The sequence below is a fragment of the Lissotriton helveticus genome, chromosome 7, assembly GCF_964261635.1.
Source record: "Lissotriton helveticus chromosome 7, aLisHel1.1, whole genome shotgun sequence".
Lineage (NCBI taxonomy): Eukaryota > Metazoa > Chordata > Amphibia > Caudata > Salamandridae > Lissotriton > Lissotriton helveticus.
In genome coordinates, this window is record NC_136068.1 from 1,951,862,742 (window position 1) to 1,951,877,806 (window position 15,065).

At 47.8% G+C, this 15,065-nt stretch overlaps 1 protein-coding gene across 1 annotated transcript in view; it reads right to left on the reverse strand.

Annotated features, from left to right (window-relative positions):
• The window catches only part of LOC144770010 (uncharacterized), a 248,672-nt gene that overhangs the window by 225,741 nt on the left and 7,866 nt on the right, over positions 1–15,065 (reverse strand). Inside the window, exon 2 of the mRNA XM_078654202.1 lies at positions 13,716–13,811. Coding sequence (XP_078510328.1) covers positions 13,716–13,811 — 96 coding nt within the window. The remainder of the gene's footprint in view (positions 1–13,715; positions 13,812–15,065) is intronic.

A 15,065-nucleotide genomic window follows, 5' to 3' on the forward strand; every position in this document is an offset into this window, starting at 1 on the left:
TTTCACACCTTCAATTCCCCAGTCAGTATTCCTACACTTCCAGCAAACTCCCTGCACTCCCCTTGCACTCCTCTAGTAACCCATTCAGCACCATGTACTAATCCATTCACTACGCCAAAACGTAACCACTTATAAATTCACCCAGGCACTCTCCTTGCAGTACTCTAATCTTTCAGTCAGTACCCAAGTACCCATGCAGTGAGCCAGGGCTTAGCACATGGACTGCTTCAAACCCATACCACTATGCATGCAGTTCTCTAACCACCTACACACTTGTCGTTCAAATCTTCAATTCCCCAGTCAGTATCCATACACTCAAGCAAACACCCTGTCACTCCCCTTGCACTCCTCTACTGATCCATTTTGCACCATGTATTAATCCATTCACTGCGCGAAAACCCAACCACTTATAAATTCATCCAGGCACTCTCCTTGCAGTACTCTAATCTTTCAGTCAGTACCCAACTACTCATCCAGTGATCCAGGACTTAGCACATGAACTGCTTCAAACCCCTGTCCACTATGCATGCAGTCCTCTAACTACCTACACACTTGTTTTTCACACCTTCAATTCCCCAGTTCATATCTATACACTCCTGCAAATACCCTGTCACCCCTCTTGCACTCCTCCAGTGACCAATTCAGCACCGTGTACTCATCCATTCACTGCGCCAAAACCAAAACACTTATAAATTCACCTAGGCACTCGCCTTGCAGTACTCTAATCATTCAGTCAGTACCCTAGTACTCATGTACTGAGCCAGGGCTTAGCACATGGACTGCTTCAAACCCCTATCCACTATGCATGCAGTGCTGTAACCACCTACATACTTGCCTTTCACTTCTTCAATTCCCCAGTCAGTATTCATACACTTTCAGCAAACACCCTGTCAATCCCCTTGCACTCCTCCAGTGACCCATTCAGCACCATGTACTAATCCATTCACTGCGCAGAAACCGAAACACTTATAAATTCACCCAGGCACGCTCCTTGCAGTACTCTAATCATTCAGTCAGTACCCAAGTACTCATCCAGTGACCCTGACAAAACACAACATTTTGGTTTCAATATTTAAAAACACATTTTTATTTCCATTTATATTAAAAATTAAAAATATGTTAAAATAAACAGTTAAAAAAACTATGGAAAATCAGTATAAAAAAATACATATAACTATTATTACATTTAAAAAGATTTGAAATTCACTGAAAAATCCATAGGTTTCAGACATTTTATAGTTAGAAATTAGCATTTAAAAAAAACCTTAGAAATTCATGGAAAAAAACATAGGTTTCAGGGCTGCTAATGTTAGCTGTACATTTTACTCATACAAAACCATTGAAATTCCTCCTTTATAGTTAGTTCTGCTAACTTTAACTTGCTTGCCCGCAATCCACTGCTGATGTTGTCACATATTACATCATTCATGACATGGTCAGTGACATCACTGATGACATCTGAAATGACATCACTGATGACATCATCCATGTTACAATCTGATACACCTCATCATACACTGGTATAACCTTTCATCACTCACTGCTAAAATAAAGAGTACCATATTTGAATCCATTGACACCAATACAAGTTTCTAAAAACCCACTCAGTGATTCCTAGATCTACACACACATCTAATCACTTACCTACAGATTCACTCATACATGCTGTCAATGATCAATAGAACACTATCAAATATACTTATAAACCTATATCGACATTTCACACCAGCACACATCCTTATGCAAACAATGGATCATACTTACATTTATCCAGCTACACACGTATACAAACACCACTTCATTTATTCATATAGATAGTAACTCATAATTGTTGTGTTATAAAATCACCATTACAAATATACAGTTATCCATACAGTCACTCATACAATCACTGAGTCTTATGTATACTTATTTATATACAACAGTCACATGCACTGCCTTTTATTTTTCTAGTTTGTTGTACATGTACCACTGAGAGATATATTTGCTCATCACCACACCCATGAAGATATTCACTCACACAAACAACTGTTATAGCATGCAGTCTGAACCTCATATACATTCTGAATCAAATATTCACACATCTTTGGGCAGTCACACACCTCCATCGAACCACACACACTTTCACTCTCCCATGCAAATACTTAGTTAACTAATCAATAACTAATATAGACTTTCACGTAGCTAGTAACCAACTGGTGCAGCAGTTTACATAACAACTGACAGAGGGATACAGATATTCACACAGTTTAGTCACTAACCCATATATTTAGTGAGACACTTAAATTTAGTCACTTAAACAGTCAATCACACTGCTACTAAATCCTCCATCCAGACACTTATACATCCAATCATTCTTCAATGCAGATTGCTATATATATAATACATATTTAAATATTGAACCAAACCACATTCACTGGATGATGTTATCAGTGATGTCATCAGTGACGTCACTTGAGATGTCATCAGTGATGTCATCAGTGATGTCACTGACCATGTCATGAATGATGTAATATGTGACTTCATCAGCAGTGGATTGCGAGCGCGCAAGTTATAGTTAGCAGAACTAACTATAACAGAGGAATTTAAATGGTCATGTACAAGTGAAATGTCTAGCTAACTATAACAGCCCTGAAACCTATGGTTTTTTCAGTGAATATATATATTTATACTATACAGAATCAATCAATCAATCAATCACAGCATTTATATAGCGCACTACTCACCCAAAAGGGTCTCAAGGCGCTAGGGAGGGGGGGTCCGCTACTGCTCGAACAGTTAGGTCTTGAGTTGCTTCCTGAAGGCGAGGTGGTCCTGGGTCGTCCGGAGGTGGGTCGGGAGGGAGTTCCATGTCTTGGCGGCGAGGTAGGAGAAGGACCGACCTCCTGTGGTGGCTCTTCGGATGCGGGGGAAGGCGGCGAGGGCGTGGCCGGTCGATCGAAGCTGGCGTTTGGGAGCGTAGAAGTTGAGGCGGCTGTTGAGGTATCCCGGGCCTTGGTTGTGTAGGGCTTTGTGTGGGTGGGTGAGGAGTTGGAAGGTGATTCTCTTGTTGACCGGGAGCCAGTGCAGGTCTCTCAGGTGTCCGGAGATGTGGCTGCGACGGGGGATGTCCAGGATGAGACGTGCTGAGGCATTCTGGATCCGCTGAAGTCTCTTCTGGAGCTTGGCGGTGGTTCCGGCGTAGAGGGAGTTGCCGTAGTCCAGACGGCTGGTGACGAGGGCCTGGGTGACCGTCTTCCTGGTCTCGGTGGGGATCCACCGGAAGATCTTACGTAGCATGCGCAGGATGTTGAAGCACGACGAGGAGACGGCGTTGACTTGTCTGGTCATGGAGAGGGAGGAGTCCAGGATGAAGCCCAGGTTGCGTGCGTGGTCTGTCGGTTTGGGTGCGCTGCCCAGGGCGGGGGGCCACCAGGAGTCGTCCCAGGCGGAGGGTAAGGATCCCAGGATGAGGACTTCCGTCTTGTCCGAGTTCAGTTTCAGGCGGCTGTTCTTCATCCATTCGGCTACCTCTTTCATCCCTTCGTGTAGGTTGTCTTTGGCGGTGGCGGGGTCGTTGGTGAGGGAGAGGATCAGCTGGGTGTCGTCGGCGTAGGAGATGATGTTGAGGTTGTGCTGGCGTGCGATGTCTGCGAGGGGGCCCATGTAGATGTTGAAGAGGGTTGGACTGAGCGAGGACTGATGATATCACATAATACTGGATGACGTCATCAGTGATACCATCAGTGATGTAATTTGAGATGTCATCAGTGATATCACTTACCATGTCATGATTGATGTATTATGTGATATCATCAGCAGTGGATTGCGGGCGCGCAAGTTATAGTTAGCAGAACTAACTATAACAGAGGAATTTAAATGGTTTTGTACAAGTGAAATGTCCAGTTAACTATAACAGCCCTGAAACCTATAGTTTTTTCAGTGAATATATATATGTATACTTCACAGAAACACACAGTCACTGGATGAAGTCATCAGTGATATCATCAGTGATGTAATTTGAGATGTCATCAGTGATATCACTGACCATGTCATGATTGATGTAATATGTGATATCATCAGCAGTGCATCGCGGGTTGGGCAAGTTATAGTTAGCACGATTAACTATAACGCCCGAACAAACTATAACATCCCTGAAACCTGTGTTTTTTTCAGTGAAAAAAATAAATATAGATATATATATTTACTGAAAAAAATATAGGTTCCATTGATGTTATAGTTAGAAATTAGCATTTAAAAAAACCTTAGAAATTCACTGAAAAAACCATAGGTTTCAGAGACGTTATACTTAATTCGACATTTCTCTCGTAGAAAGCCATAGAAATTTCCCTGTTATATTTAGTTCAGCTAACTATAACTCGCATACCCGCAATGCACTACTGATGGCGTCACATATTACATTAATCATTACATGGTCAGTGACATCACTGATGACATCTCAAATGACATCCCTGATGACATCATCCAGTGACTATGTTTTTCTTTAAAGTTTAAATATGTATTATATATATGCCAATGTATGTTGTAGAATGTGTGCGTGTTTAAGTGTATGGATGGAGGATTTAGTAGGTGCGTGACTGACTGTTTAAGTGAGTGATTACATGTGTCTTACTGAATGCATGGTTTAAGGACTACACTGCGTGAATGTCTGTATCAGTCTGTCTGTTGTAGAAGCTTCTACATGGGTTGTCAGTAGCTACATGAGTGTCTATATGGGCTATTGGTTGGTTGCCTGAGTATTTGTATGGGTGCCTGAGTATGTGTGTGAGGTATGTGACTCTGTGCATAGATGTGTTAGTGGTTGATTCACTGTGTGTACGGGTTGAAGAGTGCATGCGGAAACAGCTGTATTGGGTGGATGAGTGTGTGTTTGGGTGTGTTGGTGAGTTAATGGATATCTCAATGGCACATGTCCAAGTAACTAATATGTAAAAGGCAGTGTATGTGAGAGTTGAAGTATATAAATGACTATTCGTGAGAGTCAGTTATTGTGAGAGTGGCTGTAAAGTAAAGTCCACATTTGTAAAGCGCACAATCACCCGTAAGGGTCTCTAGGCGCTGGGGGTCGTCGGGAAGATTAAGCGAGCTATTGCCCAGAGTCACATGGTGCTGGGCTAACCTGCCGCCGGAGCTGGGGATCGAACCGTGGTCCCCAGATTCCAGCGTCAGACGCCCTGGCCGCGGCGCCACACCTGGATGAGTATGTACTTGTATCAGTGATTGTATAAGAGAGTAAGTATGCGTTTGTGACTGAATAAGTGATGTGGTGTTTGTATAACGGTATAGCGGTATAGCGGTATAACGGTATAGGTGAGTAAATGGGAGTATGATTGATTCCTTCCATGACTGAGTATGTGTGTTAGTAACTCTGAATGAGTGGTGGTGTGTGAGTATCTGCATCGGTGTATGAGTACATATGATAGTGTAGTATTGATGAGTGCATGTATGAGTGATTGTATGGGTGAATGAGTGGATGTGTATGTGGACCTAGGAATCAGTGAGTGCGTATCTAGTAACTGGTATTGGTGTGTCAATGGTTTCAAAAATGGTAGTCTATATTTTACAGTGGGTGCCTCAAAGTTATATTAGAGTGTGAGGAGGTGCATCAAATTTTAACGTGGATGATGTAATCAGTAATATCATTTGAGATGTCATCAGTGATGTCACTGACCATGTCATGATTGATATAATATGTGACGTCATCAGCAGTACACTGTGGGTGCGCGATTTATAGTTAGCTGAACTATCTATAATGGGGAATCTCTATGGTTTTCTACGAGAGAAATGCCCAACTAACTATAGCGTCCCTGAAACCTATGTTTTTTTCACTGAATTTCTAAGGTGTTTTAAATGCTAATTTCTGACTATAATATACCAGTAGCATTTCCAGAATGGTGGAGAAAGGCCTCCGAAATACCTCTTAGCGATCCCACTGTGTGGGATTTACGGGAGGTAACAGGAGGAGTAGTTAGCCCCCAACGTCAACCTTGGGCGCCAGCTATCCCTTTTATTACCACCAATAAGTCCCACACAGCAGGATTGCTAAATTCTTATATTAGTCCCCTCCCCCTCCCTACACCACTGTGCAAACGTGCCCCCTAGCATGTTGAAAGTTGAGGGATGAAGTCCACTTGAATCTGAGGGTCCCTGGGGGTAAACTAGCCCACCAGGTACTTCCAGGAAGCGGCACACAGGTGCGTAGGAGAGAGGTGTTCCGAGGCCATGCCCCTTTTTACACCTCTCTGCGACGCAGCTCATGGGCGCTTACTAGAGGTACCACGTGGGCTCGTTGGACCCAAGGGACCCTCAGGATTCAAGGGGACTTATTCTCCCACCTCCCACCACAGTGGTGCAGGGAGGGGGCGGGGCCTCATGTGACAAGTATGCAAACACGCCCTGTGGCACGTTTTAAGTTGGGAGATTAAGTCGCCTTGCATCCAAGGGTCCCTGGGGGCCAACTAGCCCACCAGGTCCCTCCGGTATGCGCCAGGAGGCTGCATTGTAGAGAGGTGTTCGGAGGCCATGCCCCTTTTTACAACACTCTGCAACACAGCTCCGGTACCTGGTAGGCTAGTTGGCCCCCAGGGACCCTCAGTATTGATGCGTGTCCCCCTCCCGTGGCCAATTCCAGGCCCTGGGGACTCCATCCCCTGTGGCATTGCCAAATATTTTTTTTATGGAGGGGGCGGCATAGCCCCCCTCCTCATGGCACTTCGAGGTCCCGGGGACCCCATCCCCCGAGGCCATCCTTTTTTAAAGTTTTTTTTTGTGTTTTTGTTAATGGTGAGGGGAGCGGCGTGGCCTCCCTCTTAGGCCACTGGTAGCCCCGGGAACCCCATCCCCTGGTGTTGGCCCTCACATTGAGGACCGTAGGGGGTTCCCCAATCCCCCCACGGTCCCGCCGTCTCCCCGCCTCCTGTGGGAGCCGGCATTGCTTTTCCATATGGGGAGTAGCTAACATGATGCTCCAGTGTGGGGGGATTGGGACTCCCACACTATTTTTTTAATAATGCCCCAGACATTTGACCCCCGGGGCAAATTACCATATTTACCACGGGAGACCGTGTTTCTTATTTTTTTACATAGCTAGGATGCGCGGATCCTACACGCATCCCGCTATTTAAAAAAAAAACATTTTGGGACCCCCTGTGCAGGTTTAGGGGGTCAGGGTGTGTCTACCCAGCCCCCTTTTCGAGTTTTGCTGTGTTTGTTTTGGGTTTCTTGTGCCTCGGTTCTACCGAGGCAGAAGATGGCTGCCAACACTTCCTGATTTTCACTGTTGACAGCCAGCTCGTGCACGGCAGTGTGCGTGCAGGCTGCGCCTAGGCTACGTGGATAGATACGCGGATCCACTGCACCCATAGATATATATAAATTACTTTAACTGTCATTTTCTCAGGAACTACTGAATGGATTTACACCAAATAAGCAAAAGGCACAAGTCTGAACCAAGGACTACCTCTTTGCCAAATGTGGTGTAATTCCGTTCAATCAATCAATCAATCAATCAATCTATCAATCAATCAATCAATCACGGCATTTGTATAGCGCGCTACTCACCTGGAAGGGTCTCAAGGCGCTGGGGGAGAGGGGTACGTTACTGCTCGAACAGCCAGGTCTTGAGCTGCTTCCTGAAGGCCAGATGGTCTTGGGTCAGCCGAAGGTGGATGGGGAGGGAGTTCCATGTCTTGGCTGCCAGGTAGGAGAAGGATCTTCCTCCGGCGGTGGCTCTGCGGATGTGTGGTACGGTGGCGAGGGCGTGGCTGGTCGATCGTATCTGGCGGGTGGGCATGTAGAAGGTCAGGCGGTTGTTGAGGTACTTGGGGCCCAGGTCGTGGAGAGCCTTGTGTGCGTGGGTGAGGAGTCTGTAGGTGATTCTCTTGCTGATGGGGAGCCAGTGCAGGTCTCTCAGGTGTCCGGTGATGTGGCAGTGTCGGGGGATGTCCAGGATGAGTCGTGCGGAGGCGTTCTGGATGCGTTGGAGTCTTTTTTGAAGTTTGGCTGTGGTCCCGGCGTAGAGGGTGTTCCCATAGTCCAGTCGGCTGGTGACGAGTGCCTGGGTGACGGTCTTCCTGGTTTTGGTGGGGATCCATCTGAAGATCTTGCGGAGCATGCGCAGGGTGTTGAAGCACGATGAGGAGACGGTGTTGACTTGTCGGGTCATCGAGAGGGAGGAGTCCAGAATGAAGCCCAGGTTGCGTGCGTGGTCCGTTGGTTTGGAAGTGGTGCCCAGGGCAGGGGGCCACCAGGAATCGTCCCAGGCTGAGGGCGATGATCTCAGGATGAGGACTTCCGTCTTGTCTGAGTTCAGTTTCAGGCGGCGGTTCTCCATCCACTCGGTGACGTCTTTCATCCCTTCGTGTAGGCTGGCTCTGGCGGTGGCGGGGTCGTTGGCGTGCGATGGTTGCGAGGGGGCTCATGTAGACGTTGAAGAGGGTTGGGCTGAGTGATGATCCTTGTGGTACGCCGCAGATGACTTCGGTGGCCTCGGATCTGAACGGGGGAGGCGGACTCTCTGGGTTCTTTCGGCGAGGAACGAGATGATCCACTCCAGTGCCCTCTCTTGGATTCCGATGTTGCTGAGGCGCTGCACCAGGGTGCGGTGGCAGACAGTGTCGAACGCCGCAGAGAGGTCCAGAAGGATGAGGGCCGCTGTTTCCCCGTTGTCGATCAGGTATCTGATGTCGTCTGTGGCTTCGATTAGGGCGGTCTCGGTGCTGTGGTTGGCCCGAAACTCGGACTGCGAGGGGTCGAGGGATCCGTTCGTCTCGAGGAAGGCGGCGAGCTGTCTGTTGACGGTCTTCTCGATGACTTTGGCAGGAAAAGGGAGGAGCCAGATGTGGCGGACGTTCTTGAGGTCGGTGGGTTCCGCTGTTGGTTTCTTCAGGAGGGCGCTGAGCTCGGCGTGCTTCCAGCTCTCTGGGAAGGTGGCGGTGTGGAAGGAGGTGTTGATGACGTCCCGGAGATGGGGTGCGATGATGGTGTCGGCCTTGTTGAAAACGTAGTGGGGGCAGGGGTCGGTTGGGCATCCGGAGTGGATGGTGTTCATCGTGCGGGTGGTGTCTTCGGTGCTGACCGGGGTCCAGTTGCAGAGGGTGGTGGTGGGGGGCATTGGTTCGGTGGTTGGGTGCGTGGTCTGTGCATCGAAGCTGTTGTGTATGTCGGCGATCTTGCGGTGGAAGAACGAGACGAGTGAGTTGCAGAGGTCTTGCGAGGGAGTGATGTCGTTGTTTCCGGCGCTGGGGTTGGAGAACTCTTTGACGATGCTGAAGAGTTCCTTGCTGTCGTGGGCGTTGTTGTCCAGTCATTCTTTGAGTGCTGTCTTCTTGGTGGCGCGGATCAGCTGGTGGTGTTTGCGGGTGGCGTGCTTGAGGGCGGTCCTGTTGTCTGTGGTCTGGTCGTGCCACCAGGCTTTCTCGAGGGTGCGGCAGTTCTTCTTGGAGTTCTTGAGTTCGTCGGTGAACCAGGGGGTTTTCTTGCTGCCGGGTCTGCTGGGAGGGTTCTTTAGTGGTGCGAGGTCATCGGCGTAGGTGGTCAGCCACTGTGTGAGGTTGCGGGCTGCTTCGTTGGGGTCTGTTGTGCTGGTGGGAGGGTTCTGGCTGAGGGAGGTGGTGAGCTGCTCGGTGGTGATCTTGCTCCAGCTCAGGCGAGGAACCTGTTGCGGGTGGTGGTGGGTCGTGGTTCTTCTGAAGCTGAAGTGGACGCAGCTGTGGTCCGTCCAGTGGAGTCCGGTGGAGTGGCTGAAGGAGATGTGCTTGCTGGATGAGAAGACAGGGTCAAGCGTGTGGCCGCCGTAGTGGGTGGGGGTGTTCACCAGTTGCTTGAGTCTGAGGTTGGCGAGGTTGTCCAGCAGGGTGGTGGTGTTGCTGTCATTGTTGTTCTCCAGGTGGAAGTTGAGGTCCCCTAGGAGGATGTAGTCAGCGGAGGGAAGGGCGTGCAGGCTGATGAAGTCTGCGATGTCTTCACTGAATTGTGTGTGTGGTCCCGGGGGTCTGTAGATGAGGGTGCCTCTGAGGGTCGTTTTGGGGTCGGTGTGTATCTGGAAGTGGAGGTGTTCGGCGGCGGTGAAGGTTTCATCGGAGTTGGTCGAGATGCGGATGGTGTTCTTGTGGACGATGGCGATGCCTCCTCCCGTCTGGTTTGCGCGGTCTCTCCGGGTGATCTTGTATCCGTCCGGGATGGCTATGGCGATGTCAGGCGCTGAGGAGGCGTTCATCCAGGTTTCCGTGACTAAGGCGACATCTGGTGCTGTTGTGTTGAGCAGGTTCCAGAGTTCAACGGCGTGCCTGTGGACGAAGCGGGTGTTGAGCAGGATGCACTTGAGGTGGTTGTTGCTGGGGTTTGGCTTGGTGTGAGTGGTGCAGGTCCGGAGGCAGGTGAACTTGCAGGCTTGGCAGGTGAAGGGTCCGTGGGTGCGTCTCGGGGTGGCTCGGTAGCAGGTGGGGTTCCGGCCGGCGTTGAGTGCGTTGAGGGTGGTGGGGTCATAAGTTCGTCGTGTAGGCTGGCTTCTGCGGGGGCCAGGGGTCCTGACGCTGGGCGCGGTCCAGGCGCGGACGGGCGCAGATGGGCTTGCTTTTGGCACGCCTTCGGCGCGCAAAGGGCGCGCCCGCTGCGCATGCACGCTGCGCGTGAATGCGGACTCCGCCATAAATGGCGTAGTGGGAGGGGCATAGTGGGAGGTAGGAGCAGCTGGGAGGCGGGAGCGGGGTGGCGTGGGGAGGGGAACAGGTACAGAAGGCAAAAGGGGGGCGGGGCCGCAGGGAAGCAGCGGCAGGGCGAGAAGACGGCGAAAATCAAAACCAGGGCAGAAACAAGAGCAACAAGCACTGCTAGCGAGCAGGAACAGGCAGGCAGGGGGACCGGGCACACTCAAGGAGAGCCGCACGGCGGGTGGAGCGACCGTCACCGACCAGAGTCAGTTCAGCAGTATATATGTGAAACGCGTAATGGCCGACTGAAATAAACGCAACGTTTATGCACTTAAAACTGGGTCCGTGTCTGCTTGCTGTTAGCATTCCTTGGAGGCGGCTTTTTGAGCAGCGAATTTGGATGTATATATATATATATATATGCAATTGGTGATCAAGGGCTTTTTGGACCCGAAACGCGTCATGGCGACCAAGAGGGTGCACAGAAAATAAAAGCGTTGAAATTATCCAAATGGGTCCGTTCCGTTATTTAGCTTGCAGCTGCGTTTGCTGAATTCTCGGAGTTCCTGACATATATATATATATGTATATGTATTTATGTATGTATGTATGTATGCATGTTGCATCTGTATTGTGTGAACCTAGCCAAAAAGGAAGCAAAGTGTTGTACAGGATCAGTGGCATGTATATTGTCAATGATAAGAGAACTAAAGGACCCCAGACATCCCCAGGAAGGGCCAGGCTTGCTTGGCGTACAACAAAAGTATTGTCTTGTTTCATGAGTAACAGATCATAACCTTTGGCTGTTTAGCCCTTATTTCACTCAGTCAGAGCCAGCGCAGGTATTCACAGTACTTGTACATTTCATCAGTGACCGCTCTTCACTAAGGCCCTTTCTGACATATCATCATTACTGGCCACAGCGCCCCTTTCAGGAGCTTTCCACAGCTCCAAACACCCCGAACACTTAATCATCATCATCACCCTCATCATCATCAACAACAACGACTGTGGCATCTCCTTCATGAGCCTCCAATAGCTCTCAAGACTTCAACCACTTAATCATCTTCATCATTGTCACCTCGAATGACCGTGGTGTCTACTTCATGAGCTATCAACAGCTCTCAACACTCTTAATAATCATCATCACCATCATCATCTTTACCATTGTCAAAACCATTATTACCATCATCCTCACCAACAATGACTGTGGCACCTCCTTCAAGAGCCTCCAACAGCTCTCAACACTTCAAACACTTAATTATCATCATCATCATCACCTTCATCTTTGTCACCACGTATGACCGTGGTGTCTACTTCATGAGCTATCAACAGCTCTCAACACTCTTAATAATCATCATCCCCATCATCAGCAGCATCATCCTCACCAACAATGACTGTGGCTTCTCCTTCAAGAGCCTCCAACAGCTCTCAACACTTCAAACACTTAATTATCATCATCACCTTCATCATTATCACAATGTATGACCGTGGTGTCTACTTCATGAGCTATCAACAGCTCTCAACACTCTTTATAATCATCATCACCATCATCATCAGCAGCATCATCTTCACCAACAATGTTATGTTATGTTATGTTATGTTATGTTATGTTATGTTATGTTATAAGAGACTTATAATGCGCACAACTACTCTGGAGTATCCTGGCGCGATACGGACTCAGGCGTGTGGAAGGAGAAGATTAAAAGAAAGCTTGATTAAAAAGGTGTGTTTTGAGAAGTCTCTTAAAGGCACCGAGATCGTGCGTGTGACGTACGGCGACTGGAAGGCTATTCCAGAGCAAAGCTGCCTTGACCAAGAGTGACTGACCCCCCCAATCTGGAGCGTCAAAAGCGGGGGGTGGCCATCAGTCGGTGAGAGGCAGAGCGCAGAGAGCGTTGAGGGGTATAAAAGGCCACAAGTTTCTTAATATAAGAGGGACCAGAGTCATTGAGGGCTCTATGTGCTAAGGTGAGGGCCCTGAACTGCACTCTCTGGGCCACCGGCAGCCAGTGAAGGTCACGGAGGTGTGCCCTTATACTGGTTCTTTTAGAGATGTTAAATAAGAGTCTTGCCACCGTGTTTTGGATCAGTTGGAGTTTGTTCACTAAATATCCCGGAATGCCAATGAAAAGCACATTTGCAAAGTCTAAACGGGACACTATAAGTGCCCGTGCTACCATTTCCTTGGCAGGCTGAGGAAGCAAAGTGAAAAACTCTACTAAGTGACTTGAGTGTGCCGAAACAGACACCCGTCAGTCTCTTGACGTGATCGGAGAATCTAAGATCCTTCCCGAACCAAACCCCCAAATTTTTTGCCGGACCTCCCTCCGAAAGTGGGCCGGGAAAATCGGAGGGCCACAAAGCCTCCACAAAGTGAAGTGGAAATTGGCTTCTCTTTCATGAGCCCCCATCAGCTCTCCACACTCTCAACACATCGAACACTTAATCATCATCATCACCACCATCCATTCTTGACCATGGCACCCCCTTTAGGAGCCTTCAACAGCTCTCAACTCTCTCAACACTTAAAATCACCATCATCATCCTCCTCTTCGACATCATCATAACCATCATCACCTTCACATTATCCTCATCACCAACAATTACTTAATACTAATAACCATAATCACCATCATTAGCATTGTCACCATTGTCACACCCATTATCAACATCATCATCATCTTCACCATCCTCATTGCCATCATCATCATCATCATCATCATCACTAACCTTCAGGAGTCTTCAGGAACTGTCAACACTCACAACATTTAACACTCATCATTACCATCATCATCATCCTCATCATCATTAGCATCATCATCATCATCATTATTCATCATTGACTGAGTCGCCATCTTCAGGAGCCTTCCGCAACTCTCAGTGATCAGAACACTTTATTATCATCATCTTCATCATCCAGGAGAACGTACATATTAAGCAATGTTTAAGACAAACCTTTGAATCAGACATTACTGCTGAGGCTGACAGCCACCTCCAAACAGTAATTCTGTGGCTAAAATGGGGGATCTATTAGTATCTGAAAGTTAACTCCACACTTCTTACCCAGACGGTAGAGCACGATGTTTATGAATACGTTGACTGCAACCAACACTCCCAGGATTATCGCCTGCCTCATTAGACGAGGGATCTCCTGGCCACCTAGAGAGGAAATCACAGAATCCTGCATTAACTTTACATGTGGGAGTGGATCACCTGCCTGTAGCTGGAGGACCATATCATCAAAGAACTTGTAATAGCCTCAGTGAGTGTGTGTTTAATGAATAGCAGTGTGTTCTGTGACTGGTCACTGATTTTAAGTGTGTGCAAAACTGGTCAATATAGTGTGTGCCATGACTGGTCACTGAGTCTCGATGTGTGCCAAGATTTGTCACTGAGTCTCAGTGTAAATCCGTATTTGTAAAGCGCAAACTACTCACCCTTACTTATTTTTATTTTGTTTTTTTATTTAACAGAGTTTTGTATAGCGCAAATGTAACCTGAATCGGGTATCAGAGCACTTTACATAGCACCAGTTGCATTACATGAGGACACATTCATTTTTGTTAGGCACGGGGAGATTGAGTGCTTTTCCCAGGATCACAGGATGTTCAGCGTCATTACCGAGACCCAAACCCAGTTCCCCAGATTCGAGGTCCACCGCCATAGCCTCTAAGCCAAAGGGCTGGGGGCCATTGTGGAAATTTAGGGCCAGATGTAGGTGTCCAAATACCGGTGGGAAACGGGCGAAAATACCGAATTTCGGCCGTTTCCGACCGGTATTTGGACATTGGTATGTAGGGGCATGTAAAATTACAGAATCTGTAATTTTACCAAATCTGTAATTTTACCGATTCGGTAAAATACCGAATTGGTAAAATTACCGATTCTGCAATTTCAGATGTAGGTAGCACTGTTTTCAGTGCTACAACGGTTTAAGAATTCTTAATTTACCACCAACTAGTAGTTCGTGGTAAAATAAGAAAACCATTTAAAAAGCATTTTTTTTTGCTTTTTAAACAGTGCCATGTTGCAGACATACATGCCCTAAGGGCATGTATGTCAGCAACATGTGCACCCATGCACAGTTGAGGGGTGCAACAGGGTGTCAAAGTGACACCCTGCCACCCTTCAGTATTTCCCCCAATTACCGAATCGGTATTTACCGATTCGGTAATTGACATTGATTCCTATGGGCCTCAAGGCCCATAGGAAACAATGGCATTTACAGACTCTGTAAATACCGATTCATTAATTACCGAATCATACCGATTCGGTGATTAATTCGGTAAATATACCTACATCCCGATTGCCAGTTCTTAAATACTGAATCGGTATGATTCGGTATTTAAGAATCGGTAATCGGGGATTACCTACATCTGGCCCTGAGTGAGCTATTGCCCAGAGTCACCTGGT